Source organism: Ambystoma mexicanum, chromosome 2p, assembly GCF_040938575.1.
Source record: "Ambystoma mexicanum isolate Mex_15411 chromosome 2p, UKY_AmexF1_1, whole genome shotgun sequence".
NCBI lineage: Eukaryota > Metazoa > Chordata > Amphibia > Caudata > Ambystomatidae > Ambystoma > Ambystoma mexicanum.
In genome coordinates, this window is record NC_090923.1 from 1,404,254,612 (window position 1) to 1,404,276,813 (window position 22,202).

The 22,202-nt window shown below is 47.1% G+C and overlaps 1 protein-coding gene across 7 annotated transcripts in view; it reads right to left on the minus strand.

The window, feature by feature from the left end:
• CDC25A (cell division cycle 25A) overlaps positions 1–22,202 on the minus strand; it is a 137,004-nt gene that overhangs the window by 71,387 nt on the left and 43,415 nt on the right. For all 7 annotated transcript variants that reach the window (XM_069645882.1, XM_069645881.1, XM_069645879.1 and 4 more), the window contains 2 exons: positions 19,508–19,570; positions 420–518 (listed from right to left, as the gene is read on the minus strand). In XM_069645882.1, coding sequence (XP_069501983.1) covers positions 420–518; positions 19,508–19,570 — 162 coding nt within the window. The remainder of the gene's footprint in view (positions 1–419; positions 519–19,507; positions 19,571–22,202) is intronic.

Genomic DNA, 22,202 nt, shown 5'->3' on the forward strand with positions numbered 1-22,202 from the left:
CTTATCAAGGTAGGTAATGGGACCCATATTGAGCCCCCCCGTTGCTTGGGAAGACCTTCATAAACATTTATACCGGTACTACGACTTTCCCGTTGGGCAGCTTCACTTGGTTCCTCAAACTTCGACTCCTCTTCACAGTTGGCGGCGGGATCATACTCCTGTGAAAGTAGTCCTAGTCATTATTGGTCCAACATTCAATACTGTAGGGGAGCAGATTATGTAAACCGTCCTGCAAGAGACTTACTCACTGGATGGGGACCCAGTGGGCAAAGGGGACATTGAACTGAAGAGGGCACACTCTTCACCCTAACATGTAGGAAGCAAGAGTTGCAAGAAGTCACTATACCAAATAAGACCTGCATAGTATTGAAGAGGACTTGCAAACAAACTTGAATGACTCAATTCACAGATCCACTCACCTTGATATGGCCTCCTTCATACTCGTATGGATATCTGCAGTCAATTATAAGACACCTGTCAATGGAAGCTTGAAACTTGCCATTCAGAACCGATTCCACCTAAAAAAAAAAAAAAGTTTAAATGGCATCAATACCTCAACATGAAACACTTGCATGATCACTTGAAGGTGGCATTACAGCTCTAGCAAAAGTGCCAACATTAAGGTCTCAGATGTAGTCTTTAGTACAGTGAGGAGCAGCTCAATGTTAATAATGGACAAATTGGGAACCACGTTAAAGTACACGTTTAATAACTGGGCTCTTCTACAGGTACTACACCGAAAAAAATGGCAAACCTGAATAACACTGATTGGAGGGTTTGACGGCCAACTGGCGAGTGGTTTAACATGACCCACCATTATTGAAGCAACAGGGTCTACCAAGTTGGTCCATTTCATTAGCTTTATTCCGACCACAAGTCATTAAAGTGCACGTACCTTCACATCATAAAATACATAAGACACATGGATCATAATGAAATAGTCAAATTTCAGCATTGGCTATTTATGCATTCCATGCAGTTCTCATGTGTATTCTCAAGACCCACTTCAAATATTGACTAATTGCAAACACTAGAGAAAATAAAGATGAGCAAGAAAGATTCCTCTTATATAGAGGGCTTTGTGGGTGAGGAAATCAAGTAAACCAAAAGGAATTCCTTACAAAGCTACCCTACTTTTGATTCCAAGATGGCCGCCACCCTGTGACGATGCACATCCCTGCTCCTCTGCCCAAACGGGGAAATATAAAGGAGAAACATCGCAGAAAACCACCACATACTCATGACAGCAGCAATAGCCAGATACCTCACTCGCCAAAACACACCAAAAGTACAAATCCGGATGCATCCGTCCTCCATAACTCACCAGACTATAAACGCTGTAAAACCCCAAGCAGAGCCGAGACCCCATTACAACAGACGGCATTGAAGGATCCGGCAGCGTACGCCAGTTTGGCATAACTGCTTCGAACAGTGGGGGGACACATATCAGGCCCACAACCCCCAACGGAGGGTACAAGCCCCCTCTGGAGAACCCCCCCCCATCCCCCCCCCCTCGCTGAACGTGGAAAAGTGCGGATAAGGAGAAGAACCGGACCGAGGTCTGGAAGCACTCCAGCAACGGGGAACTGGAGAAAGCCGCGGGGACAGCTGGACAGGGGAAACAGCGTGGTCCCCCTCTGCTACACCATATTGGAACCTGGCCCACACCCTCATGAAAGAGCTGACCGTTAGGGACTGCCGTCAGAGGCTGTCTTGCGGCGCCTGCACACAAGAGCGAAGAGAAAAGCGGAGATTCGCGTGGACAGACCCGGGGGGGAATCCAGCGCCCTGCAAAGGAGTTGGACACCAACACGGGCGGCACAGCCAAAGCCCATATCACACGGAAGGCAGACACACACTGTACCCGGAACACCCCGAGGCAGAAACTGAACTACCTAGCTGAACCTCCGCGCTGACCAATACACCTGGGGAGAGGAGATCGATCCCGGATTTCCAAATGGAGACCCACCCCCAGGGGAGGTGGATGAAACCCAGGCCCAGCAGAAGCAGAGGAACCCTTCTCGCCCCCCCCCCCGCCATCACTGAGACCCGAGCCTGGGAGGGGGAGAGGCCCCACCAACACGATTGGGACCACTGCGGGTGTGGGCGAAGGGAACAAAGACAAGAGCCCTGGAAAGGTCTGAAAGCAGGATCCGAACGTACCTGAGACCAAACTGATAACGTCCCATGGAAGGGATAACCTGTGAAGTGTGACTCCCTGGGACGCCATAAAGTCAAGACCACACACTGGCCACAGACACCAGGTGACAAGGAGCCATACTACCACCCACACAAGACGCACAACAGATGTCCGGCAACAAATCAGAAACACCCCAGCAAGAATCAGAACCACAGCGAAAGGGCGAAACGGACAGCTGGAACTATACTGGAAGCATCCCCAGGAGGGGAAACACATGAGTAAGACAGAAGACTCAAACACTGAAACTGACATAGCGGATACCGACACCATGGCGCTAAAAAAAGGCTACAATCTAAAATCAACGGGAAAAAAATGTATGCTACTCTCTGACCCTGACTACAAACAATATCCTAGCAAGACTCCTACCGTTAAGCCCACGTGCAAACCATCTAATTTCTCCCCCATGGCAATATGGGAAGTGGAGAATATCATTAGAAAACTCAAACCTTCTAACTGCCAAGGTGACGCTTGCCCTGCTCCGACCATCAAGTCAGCTGCACATGATCTAGCGCAGTTTATCACTAACCTTATCAATGCCTCCTTCAAAACTGGAGTAATGCCTGATAACAAAAGACGCCTGGGTCATTCCGCTAATCAAAAAACCGACCCTCGACCCTGCCAATCCATCAAACTATAGGCCCATTACTACGGTAGCCTTTTTATTAAAAATACTGGATAGAGCAGCTTACCTGCAAATACAGGCTTACTTAGAATCTAACTACCTGTTGAGACTGAGGCAATCTGGTTTCCGTCCAAGACACGGCACAGAAACTGCCTTGATAGATCTCACCACACAAATTCAAGTGCTAAAAGATAATGGTAAACTAGCACCACTCCTACTGCTTGATCTATTAGCAGCTTTTGATTTGGTCGATCACCAAACGCTCTGCCACCATTTGAAATCTGCAGCCCATTTTTCCGACTGCCACTTCCTGGATCAGCTCCTTCCTGGCGAACAGAACTATGAGGGTCTTCTCCCCTACTGATTCTGCTGAACCATCCCCAGTACCCTGTGGGGTTCCGCAAGGCTCTTGCGTGTCCCCTACGCTCTACAATGTCTTTACTACTAAGTCCCCGTTTGACATCCTTGACTCTCTGGGTGTTGACGACACCCAGATACTCATTCCCATCTATGGAGACTATGCAACTGACAGCAACTTAACGACATCTACTCAGTAATACAAGCATGGATGGTGCAACACAGTCTTTGTCTTGACGATAAAACTAATCCTCGGCACACATGCTAAATTGAAGAAACTAAACTCTGCCTTCAAATCATTCACTATAGATGGTAACGCTATCACAGTCTTGAACACAAACTCTTGGCATTTACCTTATGCCACATTATCCTTCTCCAGACAAACCAACGCGGTAGCAGCATCATCCGCATACACATGTAAACTAATCACCGCCTGCAGGCTGTTCATTACCACACCTAATAAAATCACACTTGCCAGAACTTTAGTGTCCAAAATGGATTACTGTAACGCTCTATTTAGATACTAGCCATAAAAATATTAACAAACTTCAAGTAATTCAGAATAATGCCATCAGGGCAGCCCTCAGCATCCCTAAAAAGTTGCATATTTGAGACTAGACGCGACCTGCGTTGGCTTCCGGTAGAGCACAGAATATCACTCAAATCTCTTCCTCTAACACAAAGCTAGGGCCAACCTTGCTCCTGCCTACCTTACGAATCAATTCACCTCACATACGTCCTCAAGACCACTCAGAGCGGCACAAGCACAAACAATGACCATACCGAGATTCAAACTCCAGAACTCGGGAGGTGCTAGCTTCCCCGTATTTGCTTCTAAGTTATGGAACACACTCTGCTTCTCTCAGATCAGAACCCTCCTTCCATGTATTCAAGCGCAATACTGAACACTGGCTCCAGGACATGGACACCATGACAGTCTACCCTCCTCCGCCCACTTGCCTATCTTCTGCCTTACTGTTTGGCGTACCTGTCTTATTTATTTATATCGCTATTATCTTTTGTAAAGATTGTGAATGCGATTTTCCTGCCTGCCCTACTGTACTTATACTGATCACTTGTATGTAACTGTGACGTAACGACTAACCTGTAAGTAAGTTGATGCGCCTGTATGCCCTGGGGCTGGTTGCGCTTTACAATTAAAACAAATACAAATAAATAAGGAGGACCTACAGGAATGTGAGGCATGGAGAACAGAATGATGGAATCCCTCCAGAGCCAACTGGGCACTATCCGAGAAGAACTAAAATCCTCCCTGCAGGTGGTGAGGAGACATCGTGGAGCTGGGGGACAGAGTGGACACCACGGAGAAGGGCCTCTCAGACAACAGAAGATGTAAGACAGAACAGCACCCTCCTAGAACAGATCTCCAGAGCCACACACAAAACTGCAAGCGGAGGACCTAGAGACCCGCTCACGAAGGTCCAACATACGAGTCAAAGGCCTGGACGAACGATTGGGGACAAAGACCTTAAAGAGACAATCCAGCTATGCTTCAGCAGCATGCTCAACGACACTCCACCAGAAAACGTATCCATTGAGAGAATACAGAGTGGGCCCAAGCGAAACGACCCAGCAACCGAGACATGCTCATGGCAATGACCTCATTTAATGGAGGAAATATTACGAGCAGCCCGCACGCAACTGACAGTCACCATCAACGGCAGCCAGATCCAACTCTTCAGGACTTCACCCTATCCATGCTGCATAGAAGACTGATGCACCCAGTCACGAGAGCACTGAAAGCCAAAAACATAGATGGGCATATCCCTTTGGACTACAATTTATGTGGGAAGGCAAACCATATCGGATCTCTACATGCGAAGGGATAACTTTTCTGCAGCTGGTAGAGGAACCACAGAAAAATATGGAAACACGCCAATTGAGAAAGGGAAGACCCAGACGATGGGAATGGTCCCCAGACACCAGGCGACACCAAGAAAGAACCCGTACCAAAGGGTTCCAAACCACGATAAACTTTAAGGGAACAGGTTCTGCATAACAATAAGCAAAGGACCCGGAGACGGAATGGAAGAGAGGCCGACGACCGCAAAAAGGACACAACGAAAGGTAAATCAGAGAGGAGATTGAATTAAGCCTGGGCAGCGGGGGTGGGGGGGGAATCTTGGAACCCACGACCAAGCCCAGATACGCCCTGGTGAATGGGATGCTGGGGAAATCAAGGGACCCAACGCGCCGGGGGGAAACCGGAAGAGGCGCAAAGACTCCTTGGTCCCACCACCATGAGGGTGAAACAAGTTTGAAGTTTATAATGGTTTGGTTATGTTGGGATTTGTTCGAGGATTGGTCCGCAACTACACAGTGTACACCACTTCTAGCTGAAAGAGGGCACCGAGATGAAGAATCCCCCACACAAGGCTCATGCCCGAGTTAACGGTCATGACCCTGAATGTACAGGGCCTAAACTCACCAATGAAACGACGCGGTATACGGAACTCCAAGCCGCAATAGTATTCCTACAAGAAACCCCTGCTCACGATAGACGAGAAACGGATGACCCATAAGGCCTTCCCCAAACAATACTTTGCCTCCAGAGAGCCGGGGGGGAACAGAAGTCGCAATCCTACTAAACGCCAACTTACCATTCAAGAAAAAGGCTGTATATAGAGGGTAGGTTCCTGTTACCTAAGGGCACCCTGCACGAACAAACATACCCTAATAGCACTATATGCCCCGAATGATAGACCAGACATCTTCCTGGGCGAAATCCTGCGGAACCTGGGTAGCCGCTGCGAGGGACAAATTATAATGGAGGCAGATTTTAACTGCATAATGGACCCCACTCTAGATAAGACCCTCCCCCACCGTGGCAGACAGCGGGAACAGACAAGCACTAAGCAAATTGTTCAGGGACCTAGGGGTAATAGACGTGGAGATTATTTCATGGTACAGAAAAGGAATTCACCCAATACTCGCCTGTACACGGGGGCTATTTGAGGATAGACATGCTCCTGACCTCATCCACCCTCATCCCACTAATCGAAGACATACAAATAGGAGTACAATACCTCAAAGACCATGCCCCAGTCATACTAAAATTGATCCCCATCAAAGACACCCCCCGCACAAACAGAACCTGGAAACTGAACGATATCATACTCAGATGTCACCCTTGGAGCCCACATGGAAACAGCGTTGAACAATTACTTTCAGGATAACGCCAACAGAGACACAAACTGGGGGTAATACGGGAAGCAGGGAAAGCAGTAATGCAGGGGGAATTTACATAAACCACAGCATACACACAGGAGAGAAAGCTACTCAAACAGAAACTTGAGCTGGAACTGAAGGAAGCAGAGACATAACATAAGGCTAAACAAACACCCAAAACAGTAAGAAACCTTCAAAAAGTGAGAGCCCAACTAGAAACCCACATTGCAGATCACACCGCACAATCCCTACTACACACTAAACAGTCCTACTAAGCACACAGAGGTAAAGCTAACACATTCCTAGCAGCTAAACAAACAAAAACCTGCAACTACATAGTGAGTCTTAAGAACCCAAAGGAGGGAGGGGGGGAATAAGTATATCGGAGGATGAAAAATTAGACATTATGGAAAAGTTCCACCTAGACCTCGAGAGGAACTATCCCCACAACTCTAGCTAGATTACATGGCCAAAATAGCTCTCCCCCAGATAACGGAAGACAACCTGAACCTTCAAGCCCCCATAACGACCCAAGAAATAAGCGATGCCATAACACCTCCCACATAAGACACCTGGGCCAGATGGGAACAGGTACTACAAAACCTTCAGGAACCAGCTACTGGGCCCACTAAGGAATCTTTTCAATCAGAGAAACCGGGGCAGTCACGCCAGACATGGGGAAATCGACCACAGTCCTAATCCTTAAACCAGGGAAAGACCCCACAGAGTGCGCAGGTTACAGGCCAATATTACTTAACAGCGGCGCCAAGTTATATGCAAAGATCCTGGCAAACAGATTGACGATGGTCTTACCCCAAATAATCCACTAAGGTAAAGCAGGATTTATCATAGGGAGACACAGGACAACATCAGGCGGGCAGTATACATAGATAGGGAACAAAACAAATTCTCCATAGTGGCCTTGGACGCACACAGCGCTTTCGATGCTTAGACTGGTCGTACCTGAAGCTAACCCTGAAGAAATACACCTGGGACCCCACCTTAAGGATGGTCTGGGGAATTACAAACTCCTCAACATTCATAGTTAATGGCAGACCCACTACAACAATACAAATTCGAAGAGGCACGCGGCAGGGCTGCCCGCTATCCCCACTTATATTTGCAATGGAACCAGTGGCACAAACCATAAGACAGAACCTAGAGATAAAAAGGGGTATTAGCAGAAGGGATAGAGCACAGAATCGCACTATAAGTGGACGACATCCTACTGTTCCTGAGACACTGCCAAATCACTACCCAAAACCCTAGAAAGATTACAGGAATTTGTTTGGGTATCAGGGTTCACCATTAACTATGCAAAATCAAAAGCCCTAAACATAACCGAAGAGAAGATTCCCTAAAAAAAAAAGGGCAGCACAATGTACACCTAGGTCGTCTATGGCCTGGGGTTCCCAGGTTGGTGTATAACTGACAGAGGAATATAGACACCTCTACCGGGAGAACAGTGCCGCTGTGGAAACAATTAAAGGAGGACCTCTTGAGATGGGATGCCCAGGAACTCATGGTTCGCATGTACAACCGCACTAAAGATGACCCTTTTACCCCGCCTCCTATTTGTAATTAGCTTCCCCCCCCCCCCCCCCCCCCCCGAGATCCCCCCAAAATGTGCAGAAAACTACAAAAAGGATTTGATATCCTTTGTATGGAATGGGAAGAAACCCAGAATCCAAAAAGGAATCTTAACCAGGCCACCCTTATTGGGGGACTGGGACTCCCCCGACATGGAAAGATACACACTGGCAGATAGTCCCCATGCCGAAACAGATGGGACGAAATCTACATAAGGGATGGCTGGGAATAGAACACGGAAAAACCAGAATTCCACTAGGGACTTTGCATGCCCTACCGGCAGGGGCCAGAGGGGTGGAGGGACAGCTACTAGAATCCACCCGCACTTCACTAAAAGCATGGGACACAGCACTTAGAAAACATCATAGCCCCTGGACCGGGCCCCTTTACACCAATGGCACACAAACAGGACTTCACCCTGGGTAACCGGGACAGATTTTGGGCAAACTGGGGGCGACCACACCAGATCCCCCTGAAAGAATTCTACCTCGAAGGAACCCCACTACAAAGCGAGGAATGCAAACAAATTCGGTATAGGGGGAAAGGAGAGGTACAAGTATATACAAATCTGGCACTGGATTTCCCAGGAAGGGGTTAAAAAAGGTGGTCACCAGGGTTCCCATAGGATTGGAACTCACCCTACAGGAAGACCAGACCCACAAAGCAATAAGAATATACAAGCTGCTAGACAACGCACAATTGAGGATCAAATCTCATAGAAACAATGATCTGGGAGCCCCCATCACGGAGGAGGAATGGGGACAAATTTTGAAGAGTGCCAAGGCATCCAAACACACCACAATTAAAGAGACCTCAAACTATACACAAGATGGTACCTAACCCCACACAGATGAAACAAAATGAACCTACCCACCCCCCACCCCCAAACTGCTGGAGACTGCTGGAGACAATGTGGCATCAGGGGACCTATACCACATGTGGTGGACCTGCCCTAAAGCTGAAATATACTGGAAAGAAATATATTGGGACATATAAGAAATCACAGGGAGACAACTCCCACACGACCCAAAGGTAATACTGTTGGGAACTGCAGTTGAAGGGGTCTACGCAGAGACGGGCAATAACGCAACCCTGATCACACAGCTACTAAACGCAGCAAAACACTCTGGCCCAAAGATGGAAAAACCCTGAAAGCACAGTGGTTGCATGCTGGTGGGTTAAAATAATGGCACATACTGGCAATGGAAAAGGTAGGGGCCATAAAAGACAAATACTTGAAGTTCAGGGAAGTGTGGGACCCATTCATAGACTTTGTTGCAGATGGGGAAACCTACTTCCACAGACCAAACTTGATGAGAACGATTCTGAACTAAAGCTCCCTGGAAAGACAGAAGCCCGAATGGGCCCACAACAATCGCTAACATAGGCGAACTGCATTTGCACTGGCTAATGGTGTAGCAAGAGGAACCATCCCAGTTGGGGGGCGGGAGAGATGAAAGGGGATAATTGTTACTTGCTCTACTGTAGACAAAGGAGGGGGGGGGGGGAGTTGAGTTATAAAAAACGAATGACTTATTGTAGACTTGAAGAGAACTGAAAAGAAGAATAAGATTTCTGTATACTGTTTCTCACATGTATGCTTGTAACGAGTCCATGAGCAGAAAATAAAGTTGGTAAAAAAGGAAAAAAACTACCCTACTGGTTTGCTGTGCTGAGTTCCCCAATTTCTTGGCTTTCAAGAACAGGTTGAGTGGAAACGAAAAAAAGATATTTTGATGTGGTTATCAAATGCGTTTGAGAGGTAGGCGATTTTGGCCATTTTTGCCAATTGGACATGCATGGACGGAAAGGAAGAAAAGGGTAGGAAAGCCGAATTGGAGGATAGAAAGGCATATTTCTGAAAAGTAGACAAAATTCCAAGTTAAGAAGGGGTGATTTGCGTAGGTCAGGCAACAACTAGGTAGGGGGTAAAAATGCCATAGATTGGGGGAAAAGCAGGAAAATGACCGAAAAAAAGGGTATGTGTTGGACATGGTTGGCTTGGTACAGCAATGGCTTCTATGAATTTTGAGAAAAGCAATGCTCCGCTACATCCGACTCTTGCAGTTAGGAAAGCACATTTTTTGTAGTGTTTTATAAAACAAGCAATACCACAAGCCAAACACTGAGCCATGGTACACAGGCGTTTCACGCTCATGGCCTGAGCAGACGCACTTGGCATGTGTAAATCGGGAAAACCAATGTGGTGAGGAACAGCAAGCATCAATTTTTTTGAAAGAACACAGGCAGACCTTTACAAGGGTAGGCGACTTTTGCAGGTTACAAAAGTGTATGGTGCCTAAAGCAGCGACTAAATGTAGGTCACATTTGGGAAATGAAAGGGTTGTGCGACAAAGGGCACCAGCAAATGGGTCAAAACGTTATAAAAACCACACAAACACAAATGTTATACCTTCCTGCGTTCCCACAGGTGTCCTGATGAACTCTACCTCACATGTGTGGGTGCACCTACCTGGGCGCCAAGGAGAAAGCCTAAAACACAGGTAACCCAAAGTCTGTTTCGACACCTGAATTTGACACTTTCTCCAGACAAGCACAACATACAGATATGGGCCTCGGGTGTCCAAGCCACCAAGGAAAACAGGGAACCCCATGCATTTCCAAAAAGAGGACACCCGTGGGAATCCACACATGGCCAAATTGGAGGGGCGGCCCACCTCATGGGGATCAACGTCCCATCCCATTAGAAATGTCTAGACCCTTTGGGATGCCCCACAGCCCCCCTAAAAAGCGTTGCACCATTTTCACTTTTTCCCTTTGGTAACCAAACTCCCCTTGGTGAAGAGAGGCACATTGATGTGCCAATCTGGCCCCGGGGTGTCCAAACCTTACTGCCCCACCCACTGGGGGGCCTGTCCCACAATCTTTGGTGGCCCTCGACCCACCCCAAATGGGTGGCGGGGTCACCTCATGCAGGGTTCCTGCAAAGGGCTGGATGAGGTACACCCCCCCCTCCATTTGGGGTGGGGAGAGGGCCCCAAAAGATTGTGGGGCAGTAAGGTTTGGGCACCCCGGGCCAGATTGGCACACCAATGTGCCCCTCTGCGCCACGGCAAGTTTAGTAAACAAAGAAAATAATTCAAAATGGCAGGCTGCCCTTTAGCAGGGGCAGAGGGGCCCCATACACCGCCAGGTAATTTTCTATTGTGAAGGGGTGTGCACCTCTCCACCTCCACCCCAATTGGAGGGGTGGTGCATCTCATGTAGCCCTACTCAGGGGCAGATAAGTGGGGGGGATGTCCTGCACTCCTCCCTGGGCTCCGGCGTCCCTTCCTGTGAGCAGATATCTTGTCCCAGGGAGGGCTGCATGACATGGCACCCACTCCATTGCGGGTGGAGACGGGGTCACCACCCCGTCCCATTAGAAAATTCCCCGTCCCTTTGGGGTGGACCCACAGACCCCCTAAAATGCGTTCCACCATTTTTTTTTGTTTACGAAACTTGGCTTGGCGCAGAGGGCAAATTGGTGTGCTAATCTGCACCCTGGGGTGCCCAACCCTTAATGCCCCACCCACTGGGGGGCCTGTCCCACCATTATGGGGGCCCTCTCCTCCTCACCCCAAATGGATGGCGAGGGCACCTCATGCAATGGGTGGCGTATGTGAATAGAATGGCCGAGTGCGCAGAACGGATGGAGCGGGCAAAGTATTTGGATGAATGGGGACATGTGGATTGAACGGATGAAGTGAAAGGTACTGATGTAACATGTGAAAGGTACGGGTGAAATCTGAAGGAGGTACAGATTAAAAATGTGGGCTGGTGCATAAAACTTAGAATTCACAGAAATGATCGGAGTGCGTGGATCGGACTACACACTTTCCAACTATACCCGCCTCGATCTCCGGCTTGAAATACAGCCGGAGATCGAGGCTGACAGAGGGCACTCACCTTTCTTCACTGCAGCCGAAAATGGCTGCTGCAGGGATTTTACTTTGTTTCACGCCGATGTGCTTTACGCACACCGACGTGAAACTGAAGGTAATCCAGCCCCCTGGCAGTGAGGGGGACCTCCCCCTTACATAGCCCGGGAGGGCGGGGGGTGAGGTGGGGTTCATAGTCATAAAATCGAATGACATTGTCGAAAGTCAGATCGTTAAAAAAAGTTGAATTTTTTAAAAATTTGTTCGAAATGGGGGTTACCCCCAAACCCTTTTATTGTGTTTTACCCTTTTTTTTACTCCCAGAACCCAAAATAAACATACAATTAAAAAAATAAAACATTCGAAAAGAATCGGGGATCGCTCAAAACAAAGTGCCAAAAAAGGACAAGCTATCTCGTCCTTGGCACTGCACATGCAATTACAATGACAAGCTATCTCGTCCTTGGCACTGCACATGCAATTCAAATGACGAGATCTCGTCCTTGACACTTAAGGGGTTAAGCAACAAGCAAATTAGTAGCATCAAATTAATATTGCTTCAAATACTTTAGTGAGGTTAGTAACAAGAGAGAAGAGTTTAGCATATATCTACAGATTGGTCTACTCTGTTGAACGTATAAGTGTTTCTGGAAATAAAGAAACGCCATCATAAACTGATCTGCTTTGTGTGTCTTCAAACCAGTTTTCAGGACCATTGTTAGAGGGCACATGGACTGAACAGGTTTTCATGCACATGGCCTTGTGCAGGAGATACATTTGTCTTTTCGTTGTGTGTTAATTATCACAGATTTCCCCTTTATCCGGAAAGTTTGTGTCATTCACAACTGCAAGTAGATTTTCTTTTTGTATGGAATCTTGATGTAGCGTCTATAGTAAACTTCTGCATTTGTGTTAACGTGATGGATCCCATTTAAAAGTGGAGGGTGTCTTTGCAACTATGTTCTTTTAACGTATTGGTCAGAAGGAAATGCCGTGCACGGCCACTTTTCAGAGTTTGGGTTTGTGCCGTCGCTTCAAATAATGTAGCCCACTCACTTTCGCGTGCGTTGTTCGTTCGACTGTCGCCATAATCCCTTACAAATTTCTGACTACCTATGTGTGTAAAAGCAGGGTAGCTTTGTGTGGCTTTCCTTTTGGTGTACTTAAGCGAACACTGCCAGTGTTAGAGGGGGTGATGGCCATTAAATTCAGCTGTCGATCTGCACCCACGCACCTGAAAAAATAGTTTTAAAAGCACCTCCACTGGGGCAATGTCACTGGGCAAAACATCAGATGCTTCAGGTCCTCCAAGCCATTCCACATAACATAAGTAGGCGAAGGAACGAGTTACTGTAACTATTGTTGTCTGGCATGGATTCACATGCTCATGAATAACAAATACATAGCAGTACAACATTACACAACAATGGGAGGTGGCAAGGTTCAACAGAAGCAATTACTCTTACCTCCGGAACAGGCGCACCTTCAAGCGAACAGGTTGTGTAGCACTGCTTGGCAGACTCTGGACTCCTCTCTGGAATTCCCGTTGACGCAGTAAAATCTTGTGAAGGAGTGCATGGACCTCAACGTAGCAACTCTGCATATGTCTAGCAGGGTTACACCAGGCAGGAATGCCTTCATCGCAGCGATTGCTCTGGTGGGCGGCCAGGCAGCGTTCGTTTGCCAACCGGTGAGTGATGCAGCAGGAGAGCCACCTGGAGATGGAAGCCTTGGACAAGGCCTTCCCATGTTTCACAGGAACCAAGTTCACGAATAGTTGGGACTTCTTCCAGAAACTTTGTGCGTGCCACGTATAAGTTCAGATCACAAGCTACATCCAGCGAGCGTAAAGAGAACAGCCGGTGACAAAGGTTTTGGAAAGAACACAACACCAAAGGCTTGTTGAGGTGGAATTCCAACAGAACCTTTGGCATGAAAGAGTGAGAATTCTCATAATTCCCTTCACCTTAGAGACCCACAGCAACTTTGCTGGGTTTTGAGGACTATGGTTTACCTGGAAAAAGTGAGCCTTTTTCCTTCACTCTTAATGTATTTTGATGTTTTACTCTTGTGTTCTTGGGTTATGGAGTTAAGATAACTCCATAGGCATCTTTTCATGTGTGTTACACAGCCCCTGCAGTGTAGTGGCACACGGATGTCGTTTTAGACTTCCCATAGGTTTAAATACCTTCTCAGGAATAAACTACCGTTTCCCAGAGAATTAATGACTTTACTAGTCTTTTTGAACTCCTAGACCCAGCACACACGAGTGCTGGAGGGGTTACCTAGTATCCCCTGTGTCTAGTAAAATGCTACCCCTTTCTCTCGAAATGGCTCATGGCAGTGGTTTTACAACACACTACCATGATTTTTACTGACCGAACACAGGTAGCCCTCACTGCGAAAGTGCGGCAACTTGCAGGCCTAGTCAGCTTGTGACCAGACATATTTACCTTTCTTCCGTGAACTACTTCCGAGAACCGTGGCAAAGACTTTTCAGTTTAAATACCAGAACCGTTTTTACCTGTACAAGACACTAGCCCATTGACTTTGGCCTACCTATTGCATTGAATCAACTCCTATGGTGAACTCAACTATCTGCACCGTTCAAGAGTAACTCTTGAGTTTTATTAACGTATGCCTTTTTGTTCCTTCAACTACTCTGAATGCCTTTTTGCTCTTCCTTCAAAGTAGTGTAAATGTTTCAGAACCGGTTAGTGTGAAGTACCTCTGTAACATCCTTACAAGTTCACATTCCCTCTTTAGATGAGGCTGGCTGCTCAGCTTGCTACCAAAAACTGGTACAGACATACCACAGGTTGGTTTTGCTTTCACCAGTTGTCCTAGTTGTGTGTAGTGGTCCCAAAGGGTACTGCATACAAACTTTGCCTAACAAGGGTATCGGGTAATAAAATCGCGGCAAAAATGCTGTGGTTTGACACGGTACAAGTGTACCGCATTATGCCATTTAAGGTGAGTGGGGGTGTCCCCTGCATCCTTTACATGATTGTGGTGGTAAAAACACAGCATTTCTGCCACAATATTTTGTATACACAGCAGTGATTTTAAGACATGTAACCCTTACAAAGCAGTGGTTGAGAATGGAGTCTTGAGCTTGGTTCTGGTTGCTAGCTTACTGTTTAAGGGCGAGTAGACAGGGTGACTGAGGCTAGGGGTAGTAGGTATGATTACTGTTTTACGTTTGTCGAACTAGTTGATCATCCTATTACTGGATTAGGGTGGCTTGTGAGGTGAAGTGAGGCGGCAAGATGGAGCTATGGTCAGAAGGGTGGAGAGGCGTGCATAGGGATCGCGTTAGTCTGATCCTAGTCAGAGTCACTGCGAAGCCTGCATGATTGTGGTTTAAGTAAAGGAGACGGACATGTTAGCCAATTTAACTGCCATGCTTCTTAGTGGGGGGCACTAATAGTCTGGCGTCAAAGGTTGCTTGGGACAGCCTTTAGCTAGATTATTCTTCTCTTGGGGCAGCGTTAACTTGCAGTGTTCTAGATGTCAGTCCTGTTTGGCATATACAGGTGTCTAAGAGTTGCTTTAGTTAAATGTCGCCTAGGTAGTGTACCATTAACAAAATATGATGCTGTGTAACCGTTTAAGCGTCTATGGGTCACATATGGCTTAGGCGGAAAGTAAGATACAACATTGGCAAGCTACTATAATTGGGGACGAGTGGGATCAAGCAGTATATCAATTGCACACAGGCAATGGTTTAAGTAACTAATGGTCACATTCAACATGCACAGGCTGCTAGATGCAGCACTGGAACCTACACAGTATTTCAGTTGCGAGATAAGGCCAGTGCAGACAGACCGTGATTTGAATACCTGCTGTTCACATTCAACATTCACAGAGGCTAGATTCAGGCATACAAAATGGCATTCTGAGCCATTGAGATGCAGTTTCATTTGGGCAATAGATGGTATACGATTAGGGAGCAGTGTGTGGATGGTAGAGGTTTTAGTCTCTAAAAAGCCTCTTACGTGGTGATGGTAAAGCACTCAGGGTTGAATGTGCAATAGTTCATACACGTGAAGATGTGTTAAGCAGTTCCAAATGGTTTACCCTATGTTACTAGCGTTTCTCCTGTTCCTCTGCACCGACAGGCTTCGGACAGGGGCCTTGTGTGGGCTGGCATTCACCTGCCGGCTCCCCAATTGGGCAGCTGGCCAATCAATGCAGCAGCATGCTGCATTGTTAACGAAGGCACTATGGTGCTGGATGGCGAGGTGGCCATTTTGAGAGGGACACTCGCTGACTACTTTGGCACAATGAATAAACGAATCCCTGGGTTGATCTTCTGCGACCAGCACCATGTAGTAAAAAGCTTCTTCATGTGCCCGTAGCACCTAAAGCTCTGGCCTTGGCAAGGACCTCCCTGCAGTATGCTGGCAACTCTTATCCTCGACCTCTAGGGCTGCAGGAGCCAAGCACTGTGGTTCATCGATCCTGGGTCGTGATGCAGGATTTGCCTACTTCTCTGGTGAGAAGATCCACGACCACTGGCAACCTGACCTGAGGCAACACCGATAGGCTGAGAAGGTCCAGGTACCAAATATTCCTCACCCACGCCAGGGTGAGTACCATCATCCTGCATCGGCAGTTTGAGTTGACTCGCAGCAGTGGAGGGAACGCGTATAGGAAGAGGCCTTCCCACAGGAAGGAGAACGCATCACCCATGCTCTTCGGATGGTGGAACCTGCTACGGAGTTTCTGCCATTTGGAGCTCGCCCCCATCGCAACAGATCGATTTGGGGTCTGCCACACTGAGGAAGACGCAGTTCACTTGATCCTGCTGGAGTCCCCACTCGTGGCAGGAGCGCAACTCTCTGCTGAGCGAGACAGCGATTGTGTTCTTGACTCCACTCCAGGTGAAAGGAAATGAGGAATATCTCTTGGTCGATGGCCCAGCGCAATCAAGTCCTGCGACTCTCTGGAGAGCGCTGGGGATCGTGTGCCCTCCTGATGTAGAACATTGTGGTGGTGTTGTCCATGAAGATCCTCACCACTTTGCACTTCAGGGACAGAAGGAATGACTTTAGGGCCCAGAACACAGCCCGTAGCTAGAGGACATTGATGTGGAGGTTATGTTACACTTATTTAGCGCCAAAGCCTCAAGGCATCCAGGCGCTAGCTTACAGACAGGAAGGAGACAGACTGGTGGGCAGATGCTTTACCTGAACAGTGTTGTTTTCAGGGACTTTCTAAAGACCAAGTGATTCTTTTCCTCCGAGTAGTTGGGGCAATTTGTTCCATGCATATGCCACCAAGACTGGTAAAGAAGGTCCATTTCCATGCACTCTTGACCCGAACCACACTTATTAGCAGTGGTGGATCGAAGATATGATAAGGCATTTGTAACGCGCCTATACACAAGCGTTTCAAGTGTTTCAAGGCGCGACGAGGCAGGGAGGGGGAAACGGGGGAAGACAGGCAACGATCCTACTAGGCCAGGTGTCATTCAGATCGCGCAAGTGCAGGGGTAGGGGGAAGGGACAAAGCGCAAGGGGAGGGGGCAGGGGCAAGTGCAGTACAAGGTAAGTATATATAATAAAATGAATAGGGCCAGCTGATGGCAAGTGCAAGGTAAGTGCAGACAAGTGCTGGGAACGGGGGCTGTAGGGATACAGAGACAGTCCCGCAGAGCAGGGGTTGCCAGCGAGGCAGTGCAAGTGCAGAGTGGCTGGGCCCAGGACCGAGGTCGGCAAGAGTGGCCCAGTTGCAGATTCGGCAAAGAATTAGCAGGGGAGAGGGAGAGAAAGCAGAAGCAAAGAGGAAGGTTTTGAGGTGCTTCTGGAACCGTAGATGGTTCTCAAGTTTCAGGGAGGCAGGAAGGCTGTTCCAGAGGGAGGCCTGAGCCGCGGAGAGAGATCTACCCCCAGCTCGTTGCTTCGAGAAGCGGCTGACCCAGAGGGAGTTGGAGACGATGAGCGAAGGGCTCGGGAAGGAAGATATTTAGGAAGAGAGAGTTGAAGGTATTTAGGCCCCAGGCAGCAGAAGGCCTTGTGGACAATGCAGAGGGTTGCCAAAAGACCTGTATATGGAGACCTTTTCCTTAAGATAACTAGGTGCAGATCCGTGGATGCACTTGTGACAGATCCTAGCAGATATAGGCAGCCAATGCAATTCCTTCCTGGCAGAGGTGGTAGGTTCATTTCGTTCATACCATAGACAATACAGACGGACGCATTCTGGATTTTGCTGCAGTTTGTCTCCTTTGCTGCCAAGGCATTGCAATCCATGTGTGGAAGAACAACGGCCCGGACCAACTTCGATTTGATTTTTAAAAAATTAAATCAAAACATTTTTTTAAAGAAATACACGTCTTAGTACTCATATAGTATCAAATAGTATTGGGTACTTATAGCATCTACTTGGGCACCTGCATTCAAGATGGCTTCCACATACATGCCTAAGGTTTTTACCTTATTGGCTACTGCTATCTGGCTGCCCTCAACCAGAAAACTGGAAAAGGTGGGGGCCATGTTCTCTAGACATCTTAGACCCGTATGTCATTAGTTCCATCTTTCCAGCATTAAGACAACCAATTTGAGGTCATCCAGTTTTTTTTATAACGATCGATCGCACTAAGCTTGTCCCGATTCTCCTGGTAGTTTCCCCGACAGCGCAAGGGACAACTGAAAGTAGTCCACATAATTTGTGAAAAAGAATCCCAGTAACTCCAACTCTACATAGGGGCAATATATAGCTGTTGAAAAATAGGGGGATAGACACACCCCCTGGGGACACCACACAATAGTATCCACCTCAGATGAGTCCCCCAGTTCATCCTTACCCAGTTTATCGCCTCATCAGCAAGCCCATCCGTATCTAGCAGCAGTTTCAGTTTGATCCATGGTATAGCAGATCAAAGGCTGCTGACAGATCCAGTAATATCAGCAGCCCCGATCTACTTTGCTCCACTATGGGTCTGGAGATCAACCAAGGCACTCCCCTTGCCGTGAAAGCAGCAGAAACCACCGACCAGAGTTCCCCCCCAAACCCCCCCCCATGTAGAGTTGCAGGTGGTTTGTAGCCACCTGCACAGTTTTAAGAAGAACTGTGTGTTCGTAAGAGGGAAGGACAGGAAATGTATAATGTGTTGATCTGACATCGATTATGTATGTCCAAAGTTGTAATGTTGGGTGTGATGTTTTTAAAAAATGAAAAATTATATTAAAAAAACAAGGTGTTCGTAATAGGTCGAAAATTTGTTGGATCTTGGGGTCCAGACCGACTTTCTTCAATAGAGGCGTCACTGCCAGCTTTAATAGCATGTGGGACAGTGCAATGAACGAACAATGTGTTAACAAATCTACATAGGAAAGGTGTGAAGATCCTGCTGACCCAAAATGATCTTATAGGGGATGAGATCCTGGGCAGCTTGTAGGGTTCATAGCTTTCATAATATTAATGGTTTCGGTGACTGATCTCTCAGGGAATATTCATGAGCATGTGAAATGCCAGAACCCATGCTGGAGAAATTGAATATTTCGTCTTTAATATCTGCTTTTGATACAAAACACAAAACTAGGTCTCAGAATAATCGATGGCGACTTGATTCACAATTCCCAAAAACGTTATAATACTGTTGACCAGTTTGCGTTAATTGGTGGTGTGTAAAACAAATATTTTAAAAGAAATGTAAATTACCATTTCTGGAGTGATGTATTTTAAGTCCTGATGTCTTCCATCTGTAGTAGGCAGCAGGTAAACCTAAGGAATAGAGGCAGTCACACTATAAATGTTGCAAATGGGACATTTGCAGATTTCGGGGACATAGGTTTGTAGCATGAAAACCGCATAGGATGTTCTGGCACTTAATTCCAACTACAGCAAAATGCTCTTCTCTGACATTAACTTCTCATCTGAACACGGGACAAGGTACATTTGGTTACTTGAAATCGCCAGGCACCAACTTAAGTGCATTATTTATATGTACACCATAGGTCAAGGAAATTCATGTGTGCCAAATCCCAAATTCAAAATATAATTCTAGGTATTCGGGAAAGACATGCATTACTTACCTTAATACCATTTGAAGATGCATTTGCTTAGATTCACATGCTGTGCACATAGTCTGACATCTAGTGGTAATCGCAGTCACATGGGCGTGCTTGTAAGACTATCCCTAATGTGTAGTGTACCCAAAATCCCTCACTTGAGGTCCCTCAGATTGTATATTTTCTGCTGTGAGGGAGCATTAGGACTATCGTGAGCGAGTACACAAGAGCGAGGTAGTAAGAGGTCTACGTTCCTTCCATCTGAGCGGGGTGGGAACATGTGAATCCAAGCAGATCCAATCAGAAATGCTATTACGGCAAGTAATGCAGGTCTTCTGACGCTTGTGAATCCGCTTAGAATCACATGCTCGGCATAGACTACCGAGCAGTACACTGAGTTGGTGGTGGGATGTGAGCAGGAACAGTAGTGAAAAGATGTCCTAGTACCGCTTGTCCCACCTGAGAATCAGACCTAGAATGAGTGTCTAGGCAATAGTGTTTCATAAAATGTGTGTACAGAACTCCAGGTTATCGCTTTGCAAATGGACTCGAGAACAACATTTGCAATGAATGCTATGTAAGCACCAGTCCCTCAAGGGGGGGTACTCTAGGATCTTGAAGGGCAGATCAGAGTGAGGCAATTGCCAAACAACCTAGAGATGGCCAATTTAGAGACAGGATCCCTTCTCTACCAACCGCCACTGAAACGAAAAACTGGTTAGGCTTCCTTAGTGGTTTAATTCTTTCCAGATAGTACATGACTGCCCTGTGCACATCTAGTGTTTAAGTTTCTCAGCAACGTGAGTGGGGTTATGGAAGAATGTTAGTAGTTCTGACTGGTTCACATGGAACTTGGGCACAAACCAAGGGGAGTGCGCAGAACTACCGTCTCTCAGAATTGTGACAAAAGGGTCTAGAATTGAAAGGGCCTGTAGGTAGACTGCTTATTGAAGTGAATGCCATGAGGAATGCAGTCGTGAGTGCTTTGAGACTTGCCTTGTGCATAGGTCCAAAGGGAGATCCATAAGTCTGGTCAATACCACATTTAGGTCCCATCCGGGAGCCGGGTTAAAAATGGGGGATGAATTCTTTTAACCCCTTCCATGAAAGCTTTAATAACTGGGATCTTCCACCACACCACCTTCTGTTGGGACATTGTATAGGCTGAGAGTGCAGCTAAATGAACCTTCAGGGAATTAAAAACTAGACCAGAGTCTAGTAGGCGAGTCAGGTACACTACGAGTAGGAGAGCAGTCAATGGGATCGATGCTCTTGGAATTGCACCAGATGAAGCATTTATTAGAGTATCAATGTCTGGTGTTACGCTTTCTTGCTTCTCTAATTATATCCATGCATCCGAGGAAGTTGAGATGCCCGAACTCTATGACCTCAGGAGCCAGGCAGCAAAGTTGAGTTTGCTGGCATGGATGCACCGTTTCTCAAATACACCACCCCTCAAAAGTCCCGAGATAGCATGTTTTACGGACAAGGTAATTTCACTGGAGGAGAGAGTGACCTCTCCATCAGCTGGGAGAAGCAGGGTTGGCAGGCCCACACCGGGGCCACCAACAGCATGGCGACTAGTTCCTGGTGCAACATCTTGTTGCATAGGGGAGTCGGGGGTAGCGAGCATAAACAAATTTCCCCGACCTTGTAATCCACAGACTGTTCCCCTTGGATCGGTTCCGAGGGTACCCTGGAGGCATAATCTGGGCACTGAGTTCCAGAGTTTCCAACAAGTCAATCTCTGGGAAGTCTGGGTCATAGGCGAAAGGCCATTTTGTCATTTTTTTTCCTCAAATGGTTTTTTAACATTTTATTTTTGAAATGGGGTCCCCCCACCCTGTTTTTTGATTGACACTTTTACTAATGAAATGAAAATAAAACAAATAAGAAAGTGAAAAAATAGCCATTTTTTTCGGCAAAATGGCATTTCGAAAATGTTTTCAAAAATCTAACTGATACTGGGAAGTCCCATTCTGCGAAAACATCGACGATGTCTTCGTGTAGTCGCCATTCGTACTCCAAGGGGAGTGGGAAGTCTCTGCTGAGCATGTCTGACAGAAGATTAAAGTTCCCCTGGAACGTGTTGAGACAATAACATCTTGTGTTGAGAGCCCATTTCCAAATGTTCTGAGAGAAGTTGAGACAGCCACAGCCCTGGAGAGCGAGTGCCTCCTTGCTTGTTCAACATGGCTGTGGTGCCGTCAGTGATGATAGTACTGCATTTCTCTACAACTGTCTGAAAGGGCTTCAGTGCTTTGAACACGGCTGACAGCGCCAACAAGATTATGTGGTTGGAAGCTGCTGGTCGGGGACCAAACGATGTGCGCCATCTGTTGGAG